The following is a 20,337-nucleotide window of genomic DNA, read 5'->3' on the forward strand; positions in this document are numbered from 1 at the left end:
ATGTCTGGGTTTTTATTATTGAGTTTTAAGGTGCAAATAATTCCTTCTGACTCGTTGCTTTTTGATTTTTCTCCTTTTTTTTAGATAGTAAACGCTCCGCGTTATTTTATTTTATCGGATAATTTTTTTAGTATAGTTTTATCAACGGAAATTTTTAAAATTGCTTGTGCCCTAAACTAATGCGGTTTAAATAAATCGAGTATGATGGTTCTAAATATAGTTAATATAGTAACCCGAAATTATTTATATTTACCTGGCCATCATAGTCATTTACAAGCATCTTATTTTAAAAGCAATAATTTGTTTATAGATATCTTTTATTTTGAGGTTATCACGAAACAGAGTATGAGTACTTTGCGTTTTAAAACTACAGTCTGGAACATCTTTACCACAGCGCTGTTGATTTGCACGGTTCACGGCACTGGAGGTAAGAAATAATAATATAGTAGGGTGGGGGAAGATGGGAAACCTTTTTATTCTGTTTTCTCGTCCCATTTGGTGGGAAAAAAGAACATTTAAAGAATTATAAAAGTATATTCTCACGACTTCTAAATTGTTTTTAATTGCTTAAAATATGATTCGGATACTTGGATATTATGTCCTAAAAGTGCAAAAATTTACCGTAAAGTGCAAAAAATTAACGTAAATATCAAGAGCGATGTTATGCGTAACCGAGAAAAATCATGTCCATAACAATATTTAGTCTGCGGGATATCTCGCACAAAATGGCTTCCTCAGTCACTTATTCAAAAAGAATCACTTAACTGTTATTTAACTTAACTGTTATTTGTCCGCTGAGTGCAATACTTCACATGTTGCTGATAAACGACAATAACTTGAATATTTTGTCACTAACGGCAATGAAGGTTGCAAAAACACATAATTCTTGCGTATTACACAGAACCATATAAGCCCCTATACCTTAACGTAACACAGCATGTAATTATATTTTATCTTCGAATACAACACCAAAAATAAGAATAGATTAGGAAATACTGAAAGTGATAAGGAAACAAAAAATCGGCAGTTGTTAACACGGAAGAAATACATTCTTTATAAAAATCTTTTAACGAACGTTATCAGTTTTAAAAACAATACCGCTGTAGATAAACTATAGAGAAGCATTGCTTATAAAGCAGTTTGGAACAAGACGGGACACCGTTAGCACATAATATCCAAATATCCTGATCGTGTTTTAAACAATTAACAACGGTCTATTGGAGTCGGGAGGATACGGTTTTATTATTCCTTAAATATTCTTTGTTTACTACCAAATAGGATAGAATGAAAGGTTGTCCCATCTTTCCCACCCTACTATATGTTCTTTATATATGTATTTATAAATAACAGGACGAGCGGCCGACAGTAAAGAATACCCGAGTTTTAATGGATGGTACAACAACCTTGCTAATCCTTCGTCAGGTGCAACAGGTAAAAACAGATTTCACTTAAAATACCCATAAAAAATATTTAATGTTTTATTTGTGGCTTTGTATACAGTTATGTAAAAAACGTATTTTTTTGTAAAAAAAATGCATAGTTTTGGCTGTCATAAACGATACATAGGAATATTTTTTTACGCGACAAATATTACAACAGACAAAATATTTCGTTAAAACTTGGCAAATATAAGGAAAATAATAAAACAATGAAAAACACGCTTAATGTATGTCATGCATTAAGTCACGCACAAAAAATGTTTTTTTCACGAAATTTTTCGTTGCTTGTAATTTTGTCACCGGTTATTTTGCATACGGAACCAATCCAGTAACATTTTACGTTAAATATCGAATATTTCCGGATATACTTTTACAATATCTTTAAAATTACTGTTAAGTCAGCGTATATTCCATTTTCTCTTATTCCTATACATTTCATTAAGCTTCTAAAATAAATAAAGTACAATATTTCACTATTTGTCTTTCACGTTACGACACTGTGTTGACAGTTCTAATTAACCTTGTTGCATCATTCTATTACATCTCAATACTATACATGTAGTACTGTGGGGGAAGATGGGACACCTTGAGCACGTAATATCCAAATATCCTGAGCGTTCTTTAAACAATTAATAACGGTCCATGAAAGTCGTGAGGATATGGTTTTATAATTCTTAGAATGTTTTTTGTTTACTAATAAATCGGACAAAAAAATGAAATTAAAAGTGTCCCATCTTCCCCCACCCTACCATGCAATAAATCATGGCTGTACTAACGATAAATGACAAACAGGCTAAATCCTGTCTCTTTCTTCTACATAAATCTTATTACTTCTGCTTTAAATTAAACACTAGTCAGAAAAACAAAAGCTATGGGGAACTATTATGGCACTGGCGTAATACGTTTGCATAAATACACATTCAATCCTACCTTACATTACTTTTCGTGGAACACGAACTCGTGCGCAAAAAATTACTTAGAAATTATTTGCATTGCTCTTACGACGTATAGCGAATCTTTTTTTCCATTTTAATTTGTATACCGCGCAACTATCTTATGTTTGGACTTTGGTACAGCCTGCAGAGAAAAGACCTCAGACGAGACATCGCTTTATGGCAACCTTTATGACAGCAGCAACAGCAGCGTTTGCTTTTTGTTACGCCGGTTGATATGGCTTCCATAACTGTGAAATATACACTCCACTAATTTAATTCCCTGTTGAAGTCAAACAGAGATGACTGTTAAATTCTTGGTCTTTAATATATTAAAGTTTAATAATATTTAAGCAAACGTTTCGGCGTCTGTCCTATACCATATTATGTTACCACATGTGCTAAAAAAACTTTTCACTTTTGTCATATTACATTTACTCGTGAGTGAAAACATAACGGTAAAAACCCGATTTGTTTGCCTTTTAAAAGATTAACGTTAAACTCGCTTTGTTGGAAAGTTAAAGCACAATAAATAAAGCCTCCTATGACGTGTGTGCTTCGTCCCATATACAATATAACTGTTTCTTTCTTTACAGAAACCGCGCTCACGCGTCGCCTGAAATCTCACTATGAAGATGGGGTGTATGCACCTTCCGGCTCTGGGCGCCCAAACCCACGAACGTTAAGCGTTGAAATCGCCAGCGGTCCATCCGGCCTTCATTCGTATGATAACAAAACTACATTGTTCGTCTATTTTGGTAAGTATTGTGGTAGGGTGGGGTAAGACGGACCCAGTATAAGTACAGAATATCTAAATATCCTGATCATGTTTAAAACGATTAACAACGGCCTATAGGAGTCGTGAGGATACGGATTTTTTATATTCTTTGAGTGTTCTTTCTTTACTACCAAATGGGATGTAAAAAAAGATTGAAAATGTGTCCCATATTCCCCCTCCATACCATTATTAACAATAAAGTAGTAGTTTATAATCCTCTCTACCAGACGAAAATATAGCATGCAGAACGAAATAAATTTTAAATTCTGAACTTGAAAAAACAAAATGTTTTACAACCTGAATTACACGGCAGGGCAACACATCATTAAAGAAATAGTTGAAAACTCCCGGCAAGGTTGCCCGCCCGAGTATTTCTGGATACCGGTGCCTGAAGGGGACGAAATATTTGACCCTCGAGGCGACGGAAACATCCGTTTACCGTACCATCGTTCACCCTACATAGCTTCGAACACCGGGTACACTCCTAACCACCCTAGAGACCAGCTAAACGAAGTAACTTCGTTACTTGACGGAGATAGCATATACGGGTCCACTAAAGCATGGTCTGGAGAACTTAGACTCCGCAAACAAGATTGTCCTGAGAGATTGTTTACTTCCAATATATTTGCAAGCAAGGTAAAGTGATGGTCTCAATATATGTGTGAAAAACTGGTCTTAATTTATATAAAAAAAAACTTTTTGTTACAGATTTTTTGGGACTTTTGCGCCACGTTATAGTGACTTAATTGGTTGCCATATTTTTTACGTACATCTTGAATCCTATGCTTTTTACACCTCTTGACTGAAATCATAAAATGATATATATGTTCATGATTTTTTTACTGTTTTGTTGAACTTTTAAAAATATAAAAATTTGTCAAAACTAAAATTTGTCAAAATATAAAAATTTGTCAAAACTTTTAAATTTGTCAAAACTAAAAAAATTACTGTTTTGTTAAAAATTTTGTTTTGCAGAAGAACCCGACAGATTGTAGAGGCGAGTTGAGATCAGCGGACGATGATGGAAAACTGCCGATGCGAAATACCATCGGCCTTCCACTCCAAAATCCAGTTGTTCCGGTGTACCACGAAATGAGGAACGCGAAAAGACTCTTCGGTAAATATTTTAATTACTTGAATAAATAAATGATATGATTTGTTTTATCCTCGCGTGCCCGGAAAACGACAGTCGTTAAACACGGGTGTTCTGTTTCATACTCCTCGTGGCAGCTTACGAGTTACCGTGTATGTTACAACCCTTTGGTAAACGGTTTTAATTGATGTTTCGTTTGTTTTTTGGGTTATTACGACTGTTACTTAAATTAATCCATACTACATTACGACTGTTACTTCATTTATTTAGTACCATGGGGTAAAACGGGACAAGCACATTAATATCCAAATAGCACATAATACCCAAATATCCGGATAGTGTTTTAAACAAAAATTAACAACGGTCTATGGGAATCGTTGGGATACGGTTTTATAACTTTTTGTTTATAAAAATGGAACGAAAAGTTGTGCCATTTTCCCCACCCTACTATATATTATATTTGAATATAACAGTCGTAATATTGAACGTGGGTGATTTCGACTTCCCAAGCTTTTTTCTCACTACTTTTGTTTGCCGCACGTAGCCATCTATTCCCAGCGTAATTCCGCCTCCACATATGACCTATTTAATGTGCATATATAGGCCTTGCTCCAATGTATCAGTGTCGCAAGTAGTTATACGGAAAAAACTGTATGCATTTACACTCGATGTTAGAATGCAAACACAGAGTATTTGTTCGTCTTTCCTTGAAACCAAACCCAATGCACGGTATCGCACGTACACAACAAATTCACATTTCCTTTTTATTTAAGCAAGTAGAAACTCGGAAATATTAAGAAAAAGTTAATAATTCACCTTCGGACAGTTCTACGAATTTCAAAACGCCTGTGTTTTACCGCATAGGGAACTTTTATCCCGAGATTCGAAGTATTGGTTCATATACTTGCTTAACAAACCTCCTAAACTAATATACATATTGTTAAGTTAGACCGATAGCGGTCATTCTATGTTAACTTATCGTTTCGTCTTGATATTTGTTTTTTGGCGCGTGGCAAATAGTAGTTATAGCGCGCTTACGTCTGACCTTAATGAATATATGAATGTAACTTCCTTTATCCTCGCGTGGCCGAAAAAGGACAGTCGTTATAACCCGGGTGTTTTGTTTCATACACCTCGTGCCAGCTTACGAGTTACCATTTAGGTTACTGTGAATATTTTTTTGTCTGACAATTTAGACAACACATTAGTGACCGCTGGGTTAGAGCAACTGTCGTTAAGTGTTTTGACCAAGGACATAAGGCTCGCTGCTACTAAAGGCGTATGTCTCTTTGAGCTAAGCGCTTACGGGCAATTGCTCCAACCCAATGTTTCATTATGAGTTAACTAAATCATCGGCCATACATTAAAAAAATCCAATAAATAATCACCTACAAATTACATGTATGTGGTAACTCAGAATAGATAGCAATGTATGAATACATATGTTCTTATAACGATGACTATCCATGCCCCGCCACGCGAGTTATGGTACTGTAGGGTAAGATGGGCACATAATATCCAAATATCCTGATCATGTTTTGACGATTAACAACGGTCTATGGAAATCTTGAGAATATGGTTTTATGATTCTTTGAATGTTCCTTGTTAACTACCAAATGGGACAAAAAGTAGTGTGTCCCATCTTCCCCAGTCTACTCGATATATTTTATTTCAACACACTTGTTTCAGCTACGGGCAGTCGCACCGGTAACGAAAATCCGTTTCTCCTTACGATCGGTGTCACGTGGTTTCGGCACCATAATTGGTTGGCACGGCAACTAAGGGACAACAACCCTGATTGGTCAGATGAGCACGTGTTTATGGAGTCCAGAACTCGTAACATTGCGACTTACCAGGTGATTTTAGAACAATATTGTGGATTTGTTTGGAAATTAAACACGACGAATGTTAAGTAAATGTAACTTATTTATTGTCGCGTGGCGGGGCAACGACCGTCGTTATAACACGGGCGGTCCTGTTTCATACACCTGATATACGCTTACGAGGTACCCCCTATGTAACTATATAGCTTAGAAACCAATAAACTGTGCAATAATAAAGTAATGGCGTGGTTCTGTTTTGAAATCAAACACGACGTCTAGACGAACGAGTGTGACATATTTATCCTCGCGTGGCGGGGCAACGACAGTTGTTATAACACGGATGTTTGATTTCATGTAAATAACGTGCCCGCTTACACGGGTTACCATATATGTAACTTTGTGTACTTTTCTTTCGGAAAAGCAAGATTTTTTGTGTTTTTATTGGTTTTTATAATTTAGACAGCCCATAAGGGACCACTAAGTTGGTGCAATTGCAGTTAAGTGTCTGCTTAATGACAATCACACACACAAATGGCGACAGCGTCGAGCCCGAAAAAAACTTATTTTGTTTGGAAATAAAACATGACGTAATCCGCCTACGCAATGACTTAATGACATTATGACGTAATCAGACCACGGAACCAAATCAAACATAACGTAATTGCTCACACAATATGTAAGTACTTGTTGTCGCAATAAAAAATCCTTTAATTACTCGTTATAGCACGTTTTAATTTTAGTTTTAATATATTTTACTTGGAAATTAATAAAAATTATATATTTTGAAACGTTTGTTTGCTCGTTTTTTGGTGCATTTTAACCTTTCGATTTTCTCACAACAAAGATGAATGTAACGACTGCGCATTTTTTTTAATAGTCAACAGTTTTGTAATCGTCAGAATGCTTTATCAACTGTCGGTAGCTCCAGTGGCGCAATCGGTTAGCGCGCCGTACTTATATAACAGTATCGGAGACATGCGGAGGTTGTGAGTTCGAGCCTCACCTGGAGCACTCTTTTGTCCGGCTTTGTGGAATAAAATAGTCTAGCCTAAAGTTAAGGGGTTGTAGACTCGACGCTACTACCATGTTGGGCGTGTGTGTCCTTGGGTAAGACACTTAATACTGGCAATTATTTCACCCCAAAATAACCACCGACAAAGTTACATATACTAGGGTGAGAGAAAATGGGACACATTTTTATTCTATCGTCCATTTATTTGGTATTAAACAAAAAACATTTAAAGAATTATAAACAAAACGTATCTTCACGACTTCCAAAGACCGTTGTTAATTGCTTAAAACACGATCAGAATATTTGGATTTTATGTGTTAAAGGTGTCCCGTCTTTCCCCGCCCTACTATATGTGATATCTCGGACGAAGTGTTAATATTTTTAATGCTCTTCACAGAAAGTATTCTTTTACGAGTGGTTGCCCATCTTACTCGGGTCTTGTCCTTCGTGTGAAGAAATACCAAGATACACGGGTAAGAGATTAAGTGTTTTTTAAGCACGTTATTGAGCACGTTAGTGGTCATAGAAATCCTTTTTCGTCGAACAGTTGTTCTTGTTGTTTTTTGGACGACTCTTTTCCGCACTTATCTCAATTTTCAATCCCTAGCATCTATTCTTATTCTCTTAAGTGAAATCAAATCGTAATATATATTTATAATTTTTAGACTGAATTTTCAGATTTAAAACGCATGATGAGCGATTAATTAACGATTCCTTTCCTCACGCACTTTACATAGCGGAAACACTGTCTGGCAGTTTGGCGGGAAACGACGGCAAGTGTTTTATCCACACAACGATTCACGACTGAATCAAACTATTAGCATTTAAGTGGGGACGCATTAAATGCACTACTCTTATACCGTATTATCATTAATCGTAATTGAAACATTATTTTTAATTCAACATCATATGATAAACATTAACTTCTAACATTACCTAATTACTGCGTGATTACGGTTTGTCAAAATTCACGAAAACAAACGTTATTAAGCGACGACAACGTTAACTTGTGTAAGTTTACAGTAAACACATGGTACAGGAGTTGTACAAAGCGTATTTACACATATTCTTTACCAATCACTCAATTCTCATACGTCATAAGTTTCATTAGTTATACTACATGCGTAAATACATTCTGCCTACTGCTCCACAGTCACCAATGTCGACTAGAACCCGTTTTGTGGGTTACTTCAGATTTGTTTTGATCGAGCCCAGTCGACCGTTGTAGTAAAATGATTAATTAACACAGCAGGGTGGGGGTAGATGGAACACCTTTTCATTTTGTTTTCTCTTTTTATTTAGTAGTAAACAAAGAACATTTAATGAATTATAAAACCGTATCTTCACGACTTCCACAGACCGTTGTTAATTGTTTAAAACACGATCCAGCTATTTGGATATTTTGTGTTAAAGGTGTCCCATCTTTCCCGACTCTACTATATTATGGTAATTAATTTAAAACGTGCTCATTCATTAGATCTGTGATCTCTTGTATTAAACACTTTTACTCAAGTTTAGTTCTCTTTGCTGTTTTAACAATCTGTTCTTCGTTACTGTATTCGAAGAGATAAATACATTTTATGGCATACTTACTTAAAACAAAATTACTTTTTTACTTTATTAAACATTGTTTTTTTAAATTATTAAACATAAATGGCTTGTTTTTGTCTACTAGGTGTAGCGACCACGCTTATTTTCTTCCAAATAAATTTAAATACGTTTTTAACTGTAAGCGTGTTTTAACAGTGGTTGTTTTGTGGCTATACATCCTGTCTTTTCGTTTAAAAGAATTCAAAGTTCCTATTATTCCTTTTTTTAAATGGACAGGTTATCATGCGTCAGTGCCCGTGGGAGTAAGCAACGTGTTTCAAAGTGCTGCCATGAACTACCTTGATACCATGGTACCACCGGGAGGTTTTATTCCGAAAACTTTCGACAGGTTCGTTTTGGAAGCCTCCATGTTATATGGGCCTAGTAGTCAAATTTAGGAGGGGGGAAAATGGGACGCCTTTCTATTTGCTTATCCCATTTGGTAGTAAATAAAGAACATTCAAAAAATTATAACCAGACCGGCCATTATTATCTCATAGACCGTTGTTAATTGTTTAAAATACAATCAGGATATTTGGATATTATGTGCTAAAGGTGTCCCATCTTACCCCAAACTACGTAAAAATAAAGTTGCCTCTGATTTTTACACCCAGTGTATAAAACAACATGATATTATACTTTGATCGCGACGTTTTCCCCATATATGTTATAAAATCCCAGTTTTATTAAAACCGAGTATGCGCTCTTTATAAATACCCCACTCGGTAATTCCCCATTTTTCTTTCCAGTTCAAAACATGGTTGTAACTCCAGCAACTCGGACGAGATGGATAAATGGAGAACCTGCAACACGTATTGGAATTCCGACGTGAGAAATTGTCTCTTTTTTAACTGAATTAACTAAATACCTCTAATCTTGGCTTCCGCTTTAAACAATTTAACTGTAAGTGTGTTTTAGCAACTGTTGTTTTGTCACTATATCCTGGCTTTTTATTTTAAAATATTTCTAAATCTTTGGTTTTTATAATCTAAGAGACAAATAAAATTATTATTACTAATATACCACTTTTCTATTAGGAATTATTTGAGAATGCTACCCCGTTTAATATCGTGTATGGTATGATGGGTCAGATGGCGGAATCTGAGGATCACATTATATCCGAAGATCTTCGAAATTCCTTTCACGGTTCAATGGAGTTTTCAAGAACTGACAAAGTTGCAACAATTATACAGGTAAATCCACAAAGTTCTACTCTATGAGGGTAAGGTCTCATGGCGTGGCACGCTATAGATAGGTCCTAGGATTCAAGCCAGGACTGGCTCATTACCCAAACACCTGTGGTGCTACCGCATGGAAAAACAACAAAGTTGCTTGTGTGGTAATTTGGGCACACAATATGTATAACAGAACACTTTTGTTATACATACTGTCGTTGCCCTGACATGTTGTGAGGATAAATAAGTTACATTCATTCAACCTTAATGAAGTCCTACAAATGGGTGATGGAACGTTAAATCAAATTCAAAGTTTTAAAGACCTAATGAGTGAAAAACGACTATATGATACAAATAGAGTGGAAAACCAGGAAATAATAGTAATTGGGCTTAAAAAAGTTGCGACAATTATACAGGTAGACCCACAAAGTTAGATATGTGGTATCATGTAAGCAGACCCAAGGTGAGGAAAAACAGAACAGCCGTGTTATAACGACTGTCATTATCATGGTTTTTTAATTGTTCAGATATATTGTATTTGTATTTATATTAGGTTTATTATTTTTGTATATTTAGAGGGGAAGAGACCATGGTCTACCAGATTACAATACTGCAAGAGAAGATTTGGGGTTAAAGAAGAAAGAAACTATCAGAGATATCAACCCAGACCTGTTTAAAAAAGATGAAAAAGTGAGTGTAAAAAAAGGAGAAAAGGATCTTATAGTTTGACCCAGTCTGCCTTATATTCAACATGTAACTATAGTGTATATGTTGTGTTCAAAATTTTGAAGACTTTTTTATTTTTTGTATTTGATGGACAAAATTAAAAGCAAGCATTTAAATTTGCCTAAATTTTTTTCTTGAAAATAATTAAAAGAAATTTGTAATGTATACAATACACCTTTCAATATTTCGGAAGCCTTTTATAATTTTGAGGTCACAACTCGTTTACTAAATTATTTTTTCGTTTTTTGTAAATATTTAAAAAAATCTTTGATTTCAGCTTCTTGAAAGATTGCATTCTCTTCATGGGGGATCTCCAAGTAACATGGATATCTATGTGGGCGGTATGCTTGAGAGCAAAGATGGAAGACCGGGTGAACTTTTCCGATCCATTATCCTTGAGCAAATGGTCAGGTTGCGAGACGGGGATCGATTCTGGTTCGAAAACTTGAATAATGGGTGAGATGTTTAGATAATTTTCATTATTCTTTTTGGCTTTTTGGTCTTGTTGTCTTAAGATGACGGCTACTTTTTGGTCTTTTTCGGTTATTACCAACTACAGTACTGCAGATAATTCAAAGCTTTTAGAAGGATTGTGAAAAGTAGTTTTGACAGAATTATAGCTTAAATATTAATACTCTATGCTCTTCTTATTTCTAAAGTCTGTCATTATTTTTTAGGTATAAATAACGTCTTTACTCTTATGAACATAGTATTGGAAGAGATGAATAAGAAATTGATTTTATGATAAGCTTCTTAAAACACTATATATTTTACTTTTGTTTCTCACTAAGGTTGTTCACTGTTGACCAAGTTAACGGCATCTTTAACGTAACTTTCCTTGATGTTTTGTTACGAACCTACCCGGAGCTAAATCTTGCTGGAAATACAGCTTTCAATCCATTTATTTGGAGTGAAGGTAGATGCGGTTGTAGTTTTTAGTTTTATTTCTACTTTTTTTTCCTTTTTTCTATTTTTAGTTTGACATTTGTTCAGGTTTACCTTTTGTTTTTGTTATGTCTCCAACTTACTGTTTCATTTTTTTTCTGTTACCTTTTTTAGTTTTACCTTTTTTAAGTTTTAATGTTTTTTGTTATACTTTAAAATTGTGTTTGCTGTTTATGCTGATGATAAATGGCAAGTGGGCTTAACTTATTAACTTTGTAGTAGTTGCAGAAAACAAAAAATATGCTTAAGTCAAACCTCAACACTATTGTAATGCCATTTTTACAAAGGTTTTATTTACAGAGAGCAACAAGCATATATGTAGGCAGCCATACCAGATGACAGGGGATAACATGACATCATGCACTACAATGCAACGACAGGATGATTTCAATCACAACCAAATATCATTTCTTGCTATCTTTTGTGGAGTTGTGTTTTTCGCAATTGGTAATTATTTTAAAATTAGAAAATGTTGAACAAATTTATTATGTGTGATAAAGTTAAGTTAAATGTGTGATATATTTGATAAAACTAACATATTATTTTGTCTTTTTCTCATTAAGTTAAAAGCAGTATCTTGTGAAACCTTATCTTGATAAAAAATATTAGTATTTCTTATTTTCTAAATTACAAAATCAAAAAAATACGAAATAATTGTTTATAAAATTTGGTCCTTTCACCTTAAAATGTTTGTTTTTGTGGGATATTTTGGTTTTGATCTATGAATTACATTTATTTTGATTTTCTTTTATTAGCCTGTGTCATCTTTATGATATATGTTGGATCTTGGAAAGAGGACAAAAGAAACAAAGAAAAGACAAAAACAACATCGACTTATTCTGAACAAGATGCATTTACAGCAAAAGAAATTCTTGGAAGAAAAAGGCATGAACGTAAAGATGTGCAGGTACAATTTGCATTTACGTACTGTGACATATGAGACATAAAAAGTGTTACTACAGATGTAACCTTGCGGTAATTATTTTTTTTAGTATCTTAACCAAGAATACACACACCCACAATGGTAGCAGCTTCAAGCTTGTGCGATAGACTGTTACATATGTTTGCTTCAAGCTTGTGCGACAGACTGTTACATATGTTTGTATAATAAACCCTCTATAATGTTCAGACTGATACACTTGCATTTAGGAAACTAACACTTCATTTGACCTTCAGAAAAATACCGTAATTTTTGTCAGTTTTCTGTGAAAATTCTGCCATATTTTTCAGGTTGTCCTTGGACCAGAACGAGATATACAAGTTATCACACAGGAAAATAACACAACTCATATTACTCATATAACTGAAAGTGAAGAGGTGGTCATAATGTACACAGACTCTGGAAAAAGGAAAAAGATGTTGTTGAGATGCGCGAAAAGAACTTATGACTTGGTTCGTGAAACTTTACACGCATATACGCCATAAAAGATTATTGTTTTTGTAAATTTTCACTCATATAAAATTTTATACATATTTTTGAGGGGGGATTTTGTTTAATATTTATTTAAATTCTGAAGCTTATTGAGAAAAATATTTGAAATATTGTAGATAAAAAATTTCACCACTTTTTTGTTTAAGTCACATTTGTGTCACATTTAATTCTTCAAGGAGCTGTGTTGTCAAAATGATGAAACCAACTATTTTCCCCCTTTTTACAGATTCTTGCATTTACTGGATCATCAGAACGCGACATATTTCTAACAAAGCTTCGTTTATTTTTCAAACAAAATGATATACTTTGGAAGGAAAGAGCAATCCATGAGAAACATTTCTTTGAGGAAGCAAACACAAAAGACGAACGAGACACTGAGTTATCAAACTTTTACCAAGCTGTTATTGCACAAGTAAGTTTCTTTTAAAATAGAAATTATAATTTTGTTGTTATAACACGAATGTTCTGTTTCGTAGTACACCTTGTGCCAGCTTATGATTTTCCAAGTATGCCACTTTGTGGGTGAATATTTTTTGTAAGGCTGGTAATTCAGAAAACCCACTAGTGACCACTGGGTTGGAGCAGTTATCGGTAAGTGTCCAGCCCAAGAACACATACGGCAGCGGCGAGCCTTGAACACATTACCTCTGTTTTTTTGTTTGTTTTTTAAAAAGAAAAACTCTGAGTAACAGGTAGGTCCATGGCGCTAACTTCTGTTGTCTTGCAGTCAATGAGAATGGAATTTGGGATTCAAATCTCTAGTTTTCCTGAAAATCTGGTCGATATCAAATTAAGCCAAGAAGAATTTGCTTCTCTTCTTCAAATGAAATCCTCTTCTTTGTTTGTTCAACATATCTTTACCACGGCTGACGAAGATCAAGATGGATTTATTTCTTTCCATGACTTCAGAAAGATCATTGTCTTGTTTGTGAAAGGTATGTTTGGGTGTTGGCACAAATATTTTTCAATTCTTAAAGATTTTTTAAATTTTAAAGATTTTTTTTTGTTTCTTTCCAATTTTTCATTTTTTATGTTTCGATTTTTTTTTTCATTTTTTGGTAAAATGCTAAATCATAAATATGTATTAAAAATTTTAGGATCACCAAATGAGAAGTTAAGATTACTTTTTGATATGTTTGATTTAAACCAAAACGGATCTTTGACGAAACAACAGTTTAAAGAAATGTGTGTGTAAGTTTCTACTGCAAAGTTGTTATTGTCAGTTTATTTATGTATAATGTCTAATTCAAAAAGTTTTTAATTTTTGCTATTCAAGAAGATAAAATTCCTAAAAAAAATGTAATGTTAGTACAGTGTTTTCTGTATTTTTATTGGTCTTATTAATGTTAATGACTGTTTTAGTCATATTTTATTCAATAAACCTACATTTGTTATTTCTTTTTATTTCCTTTTCTTCAATTAATAATTTTGAGTTGATTTATTTCCCTCTAAGTTATAATTATTTCCTAATTTCCTATTGGTAAAAGTAACAATTAAGCTACTATACATCTCATTAGGTGCACGGCTGACACTTATCAGAGCACTGTAGATCAAAATGTTCTTGAAAACGTGTTGAGCAAAGTAGTTCCTCTAAAAAATGACGAAGAAATTCAGTATCTTAAGTTTGACGACTTTAAGAAACTGATGGACTTACCAGAAATGGATGAAGCTATGCTGAACTTAACTGCACCAGGTAGGGTAATATTACTTTTAGGTCAGAATTACAGGTTCTCAAATGTTTATATTTATAGGAAAAAATAAGAAAAGTTTAGCAAAATCTTCTAAGAATGAGCGGCCCAATAGAGGAAATTTTATCCAGTAAGTTAGACTTATTTTGTGCATTTTCACCAAGTTTTAATTTTATTCTTTGACATACAAACCATTAACAACAATAACTACTCACACGTGGTGACCCGTGAGCGGGAATAATGTGTATTAAACAGAACAGCCGAGGGTCAAGGTATTGTAAGAAATAATCACCCACAAAGTCACATATGTGGCAACTTCTAAGCGGGCAGGAGGTGCGCATACTTGGTAACTTGTAAGCGGGCACAAGGTATATCAAATAAAACCGCTGGGTTATAATTTCTGTCATTGCTCCACCATGCGAAGATAAATATGTTACACTCAATCATTCTTTAATACTTAATAATTCATTTTTATCAGACATATTCATTCATCTAGATCACCAAATGTTTCTACTGTGGAAAATGTGATGCCAGATGTCTATTTTCAAAATAGCAGTAAATTCCGTCTTGCATACCGTGCCATTAGAAGATTGTTTGAATGTTATGCACTCCACATATTCTGGACTTCATTATATATTTGGATCACAATCGGGGTCTTTCTTTGGGCATTCAGTATGACAATATTGTTTTTTGTTGTTTTATAGTTTTTTTAGTTTAACTGTTCGTTAAACCTACATCACTACTTTTTTAATAAAATGGTTCCTGTCAAAAAAGTTACCAAAAATATTTATTTAAAAAGATTTCCATTTCAGAATTACAACTTTTTTTAAAGATTTTTTACCATTTCGAAAATACTAAAAAAATTATAATTTTTGATAAAAAAAAAAATCCCAGTTTTATTTTCAAAGCAACAAAAATTTTTTACCATTTCAAAAATATTAAAAAATTGTCATTATAATAATAAAATGAAATTTCCAACTTTTCTTCAGATTCAGTTCGAAGCAATAAAGCAGCTGGACTTGGAGTTATTGCTGGTAATGCCCTTCCACTTGCAAGAGCATCTGCAGCAGCTTTGATGTTCAATATATCAACTCTTTTACTGACAATGTGCAAAAACATTTTAACTTTTTTAAGAGAAACTCAGCTTCATTTGTATATTCCTTTTGATGCAGCTGTTGCATTTCATAAGCTAGTAGCATGGATGGCACTCTTTTTCACTGGTAAGACTAACTTTTAAAATTGTATGTACAAAAAAATATTTGTTATTTTTTTATTCCTACCAAAATTGTTTCTTTTAATATTTTTGAAGAATTATTTCTGGTTCTAATTTGTTTTTTATGCAAAAAAGAGTATTTTATAACAAAATTTTACAAAAAATCTATATTTAAAATTTGATCCCATACTAATACTTTAATCTGTCTATCTAATGAATAGGACCTCTTATATAATAATAATAACAATACAATAATAATAATAACAACTTCATTTGCTCCTGCGATTTTATAATTTTTAAACGAAAAGTCGGATATAGCGACAAAACAATAAATATTAATATATAATTTAAACCTTATGCATTTTTACAGCTTTACATATCATAGCCCATGGAATCAACTTTTATTCAATCCAAACTCAAACTCCATCAGATCTTCTCTGTTTGTTCAGAGACCTTTGGTTCCCCAGTGATTACCAACCTACTTTTGTGTTCTGGTGTTTGCAAACATTGACTGGCAACACTGGTGTATTACTGACTATTATATTTATTGTCATGTGAGTTTAAACTTGTGTTTTAAACAAAAAGATATATGAACTGTGTTTTAATAAAGTATCAAGTAAAATGAAAGAATCTTTACTTACAACACGTTTATTGTAACTTTATCACATAACATCCAAATATCCTTATCATGTTTTAAACAATTAACAATGATCTGTGGGAGTCGTAAAGATACGGTTTTAAAACTCTGTGAATGTCCTTTGTTTACTACCAAAAAAAAGAAAATGGAATAAAATTATTTTCCAGCTTTCCCTACCCTACTATATAACTTTATATGTTTAATTCATAGGTATGTATTTTCTCTTGACTACCCCAGGCAAGTGATGTTCAATTGGTTTCAATGGATTCATTTCTTTGGTTATATCTCAGTTTACTTTTTCACTGTGCTTCATGGAAGTGGAATGCTCATTCAGGTACAATTACTTTTGTCCAACACAAAATTTTTAGTTCTATGTATATACCTTTGTGGGTGATTATTTTTTGGAATTTTTTTTATGCACGGATGCCTGATAATTTGGACAACCCATTAGTAACCACTGGATTGGAGCAATTGCCCTTTTGTATCTTGATCAAGGACACATACGCCTCTGGGTTAGAGGCAGGTGCATCAACCACAGCAATTTTATATTGAATTTTTTTATGGAGTTGAAAGTCTACAAACTTAATTATAATTTGTAACACACATGATTTAAACTGTTTATGTATGGGGAGGGGCATGTTTTATCAAGATAAACGAATTTAAATTAAAAATATTACTATTTTTTTGATTTAATTCAAAGTTGTTCAATAGTTTTGTAAATTAGTGGCTTATTATTTCAGATACCCAGTTTCTATTACTATTTTCTGGTGCCGGCCATTTTGTATACATTTGATAAGCTGTACAGTGTGTATAGAAAGAAGCTTCAATTGCCTGTTATAAAAGCTGAAATCCTGCCTTCAGATGTTGTATATTTGGAGTTTGTAAGACCTTCTGATTTTTACTACAAGGCTGGCCAATGGGTAATTCTATATTTAGATTTTATTGAACCTACTCCTTAAATTAGGTTTAAAAAAAAATCACTAATTGCTTTAACCCAGTAGTATTTTACAAAATCTGTCCTATGTATGTAGCAGGGTGGGAGAAGATTGTACACCTTTAGCACATAATATTCTAATATCCTGGTTGTGTTTTAAATAACTAACAATAGCCTACGAGAGTCGTGAGGATGCAGTTTTTTTAATTCTTTGAATGTTCTTTGTTTACTGCTGAATCATATGACAAAATGGAATAAAAAGATGTCTTATCTTCCCCCACCAAACTATATTACTGTTAACACAGAAATATATATGTAGGTACGCATTGCATGCGTTGGATTGTCAAAATGGGAATACCATCCATTTACACTATCCTCTTCACCTGATGAAGAAACTCTTCAGCTTCATATAAGAGCTGTTGGGCCTTGGACAAGAAACATTCGCAATATTTACAAAGAAGGGGAACCTTATCCAAAGGTAAAAGAAGATGCCCCAACATGTTTTTAAAATTGTATATAAAAATAATTTTTTAATTTTTTATTTCTACAAAAATGTTTCTCTTAATATTTTTAGATAATGTTTTGGGTGGTACTGGTTTGTTTTGGCAGCGACAATATTTACAGAGAGAAAAGAAATGCTTTATATTAGGTCCCTTAATCAATAATTCACCAAAACATCAATTCTACTACCATTGTGGTGTATGTGTTCTTGGGCAAGACACTTGATAAAAATTCCAATTAACTGTTTTCCTATGGGTTGTCTAAATAGTAAGCCAAACATTAAAAAATAGAAACATAACAAGAAAAAATATAAATAAATAAAGTTACAAATACGAAAACTTGTTGTCCGCTATGTGAGGACGTTGTAGTGTATGTGTGCTAGGGCAAGATACTTTATAAAAACTACTCTAAATTGTCAGCCGTACAGTAAAAAAAGGAAAAATATCGAGAAAAACTAATCACTAATATAGTTACAAATAGGAAAACTCGTTGCCCACCACTTGAAGATAAATAACTTACATTCTTTTATTTGTTATTCATTTCTACAGCTTTATGTGGATGGGCCATTTGGTGAAGGCCATCAGGATTGGTATAAATATGAAGTAGCAGTGTTAGTTGGGGGTGGTATTGGTGTCACTCCATTTGCATCTATTCTAAAAGATCTTGTCAATAAATCTACTGTTGGGGTTGGCATTCCATGCAAATCTGTAAGTTTAGTATTTAGAAATGTTAATACTGCTGGTTTACAAAATATATATGCTTGTTTATCCTAACATTTTGCTTATATTTGCATTTAAAAGTTGCACTGATTTGGTATGGGCTCTTATTGCTTTTATAACTCTACTTGTATGCATTCAATGGGCAAACAGTTATCTAGTGTTCAATTAACCCATCTAAATATGTTTTAATATGTAGTGATATAATAATGTATCCACCATATAGGTGTATTTTTTGTGGGTTGCTCGTGACCAAAGGCAGTTCGAATGGTTATTGGATATCATTGAAGAAACGGAAAAAAATGATGCTTTAGGAATTCTAAGCACTCACATATTTATTACCGAAATACCAAATAAATTTGATCTCAGGACAACTATGCTTGTAAGTTAACTATATTGTGGTATTTGAGAGCTGAGGTTATGGGCTCTAAGCCACATCCCATTACTCATAGTGTGTTATGGCTTAGGAACTCTACCAGACCAGTTACCAATTCTGTAAATTTGTTGGTGATTGCTTTTTTTTATAAATGTCTATTTGGCACTCACACTCATAAGTAACTAACAGACTGAAGCAATTAAAAATATTTTTAAAAAGAAAACATATATATTGCAATAGTGGCAGCATTGAGCCTCGAACCTGGTATACAATGGTAAAAAAACAAGCATTTTTATCACTATGCTATGGCGCCAGATAGTTAAGTTACATTTTTATTTTTGGCGCATATTCAGTCAAATTTTTCTTTTTGCAGTATGTTTGTGAACAGCACTTCAAAAAAGTATCAGAAAAATCAATGTTCACTGGTTTGAATGCTGTCACACACTTTGGGAGACCTAACTTTCCTGACTTTTTAAAGACACTGTCATGGAAGCATTCTGAAGTGAGTAACAGGAATTTTACTGTGTGTCTTGTTTATGTGAATGTTTAACAAATAATTGTAACTTGCTTTATCCTCGCGTGGCCGGAAAACGACAGTTGTTGTATTGGGGGTGTTTTGTTTTAAGCACCCCGTGCCAGCTTACAAGTTATTATGTATGTAACTTCATGGGTGATTATTTTTGTGGAATTTTATGCATGAGGAACAGTTTAGACAAGCCATGAGTGACCACTGAGTTGAATCAATTGCTGCTAAGGGTCTTTCCCAAGGAAACATACTCCCACACTGGTAGAACAACAAGCCCTAAACTCATACCCCCTGAATTAGACAAGTCCTAAACTCATAACGCGTGCTAACCCACTGTGCCACGGCACGGAGTTTATTAACCTTTGTGTTGTGACAGGTAAAAAAGATTGGTGTTTTCAGCTGTGGTCCCCCTTCAATGACAGAGAGTGTTGAATCTGCCTGTTTAAAAGCCAACAAACACAAGGGCCCAATGTATGCCCATCACTTTGAAAACTTTTAACTAGTGCCATGAGAGTATTGTCTTTTATTTAAACACGCGTTTTTTTATGTAATTTTGTTTATGCTGTGAGTGTGAGCACTTTCTTCATTTGGTTAATAATTCACACATTTTTGCAATAAAACTGTATTTGTATCAAAATGACACTTTAATACATTATCGTGCTGGAAAGCGACTCATTTCATCATAGCAAACTGTCGAACAGTTTCCTAAAACGCTTTTCTATTGCTTGCATTAGTAAGGTCGAAACCTTTGTGATCGTTAATATGTTTCTATGAAATACGAACTTCTTTACTAGGGAAATT

General features: G+C 33.6%; 2 protein-coding genes and 1 non-coding gene across 4 annotated transcripts; all 3 read left to right on the top strand.

Annotated features, from left to right (window-relative positions):
• Window positions 1-335: 335 nt before the first annotated feature.
• On the top strand, window positions 336-7,573 carry LOC113474683 (dual oxidase 1-like). The gene is made up of 7 exons (XM_026836731.1): window positions 336-427; window positions 1,351-1,431; window positions 2,968-3,129; window positions 3,463-3,785; window positions 4,125-4,266; window positions 5,932-6,098; window positions 7,475-7,573. The coding sequence occupies exons 1-7, from the start codon at window positions 346-348 to the stop codon at window positions 7,571-7,573; spliced, it is 1,056 nt and encodes a 351-aa protein (XP_026692532.1). The 5' UTR covers window positions 336-345.
• trnai-uau lies at window positions 6,987-7,076 on the top strand. The gene is given in 2 exon segments: window positions 6,987-7,024; window positions 7,041-7,076. It is a non-coding gene; the product is annotated as a tRNA-Ile (tRNA).
• Window positions 7,574-8,876: 1,303 nt separating the features above from the next.
• duox-d (dual oxidase-D) lies at window positions 8,877-20,335 on the top strand. 2 transcript variants are annotated; one of them, XM_026836701.1, is made up of 23 exons: window positions 8,877-9,016; window positions 9,417-9,495; window positions 9,705-9,860; window positions 10,846-11,024; window positions 11,360-11,484; window positions 11,814-11,960; window positions 12,269-12,420; window positions 12,744-12,905; window positions 13,172-13,357; window positions 13,673-13,880; window positions 14,043-14,136; window positions 14,463-14,638; window positions 14,697-14,763; window positions 15,130-15,305; window positions 15,623-15,853; window positions 16,217-16,400; window positions 16,694-16,817; window positions 17,224-17,403; window positions 17,737-17,895; window positions 18,467-18,625; window positions 18,861-19,016; window positions 19,384-19,512; window positions 19,913-20,335. In XM_026836701.1, the coding sequence occupies exons 1-23, from the start codon at window positions 8,958-8,960 to the stop codon at window positions 20,033-20,035; spliced, it is 3,411 nt and encodes a 1,136-aa protein (XP_026692502.1). In that variant the 5' UTR covers window positions 8,877-8,957; the 3' UTR covers window positions 20,036-20,335. The 2 variants fall into 2 exon arrangements, with proteins under 2 accessions (XP_026692502.1, XP_026692507.1); XM_026836706.1 differs by lacking the exon at window positions 8,877-9,016 and adding an exon at window positions 10,419-10,532 and having other exon boundaries at window positions 9,482-9,570.
• The last annotated feature ends 2 nt before the right edge of the window (window positions 20,336-20,337 follow it).

This window comes from Ciona intestinalis, chromosome 1 (genome assembly GCF_000224145.3).
Source record: "Ciona intestinalis chromosome 1, KH, whole genome shotgun sequence".
NCBI classification, from domain to species: domain Eukaryota; kingdom Metazoa; phylum Chordata; class Ascidiacea; order Phlebobranchia; family Cionidae; genus Ciona; species Ciona intestinalis.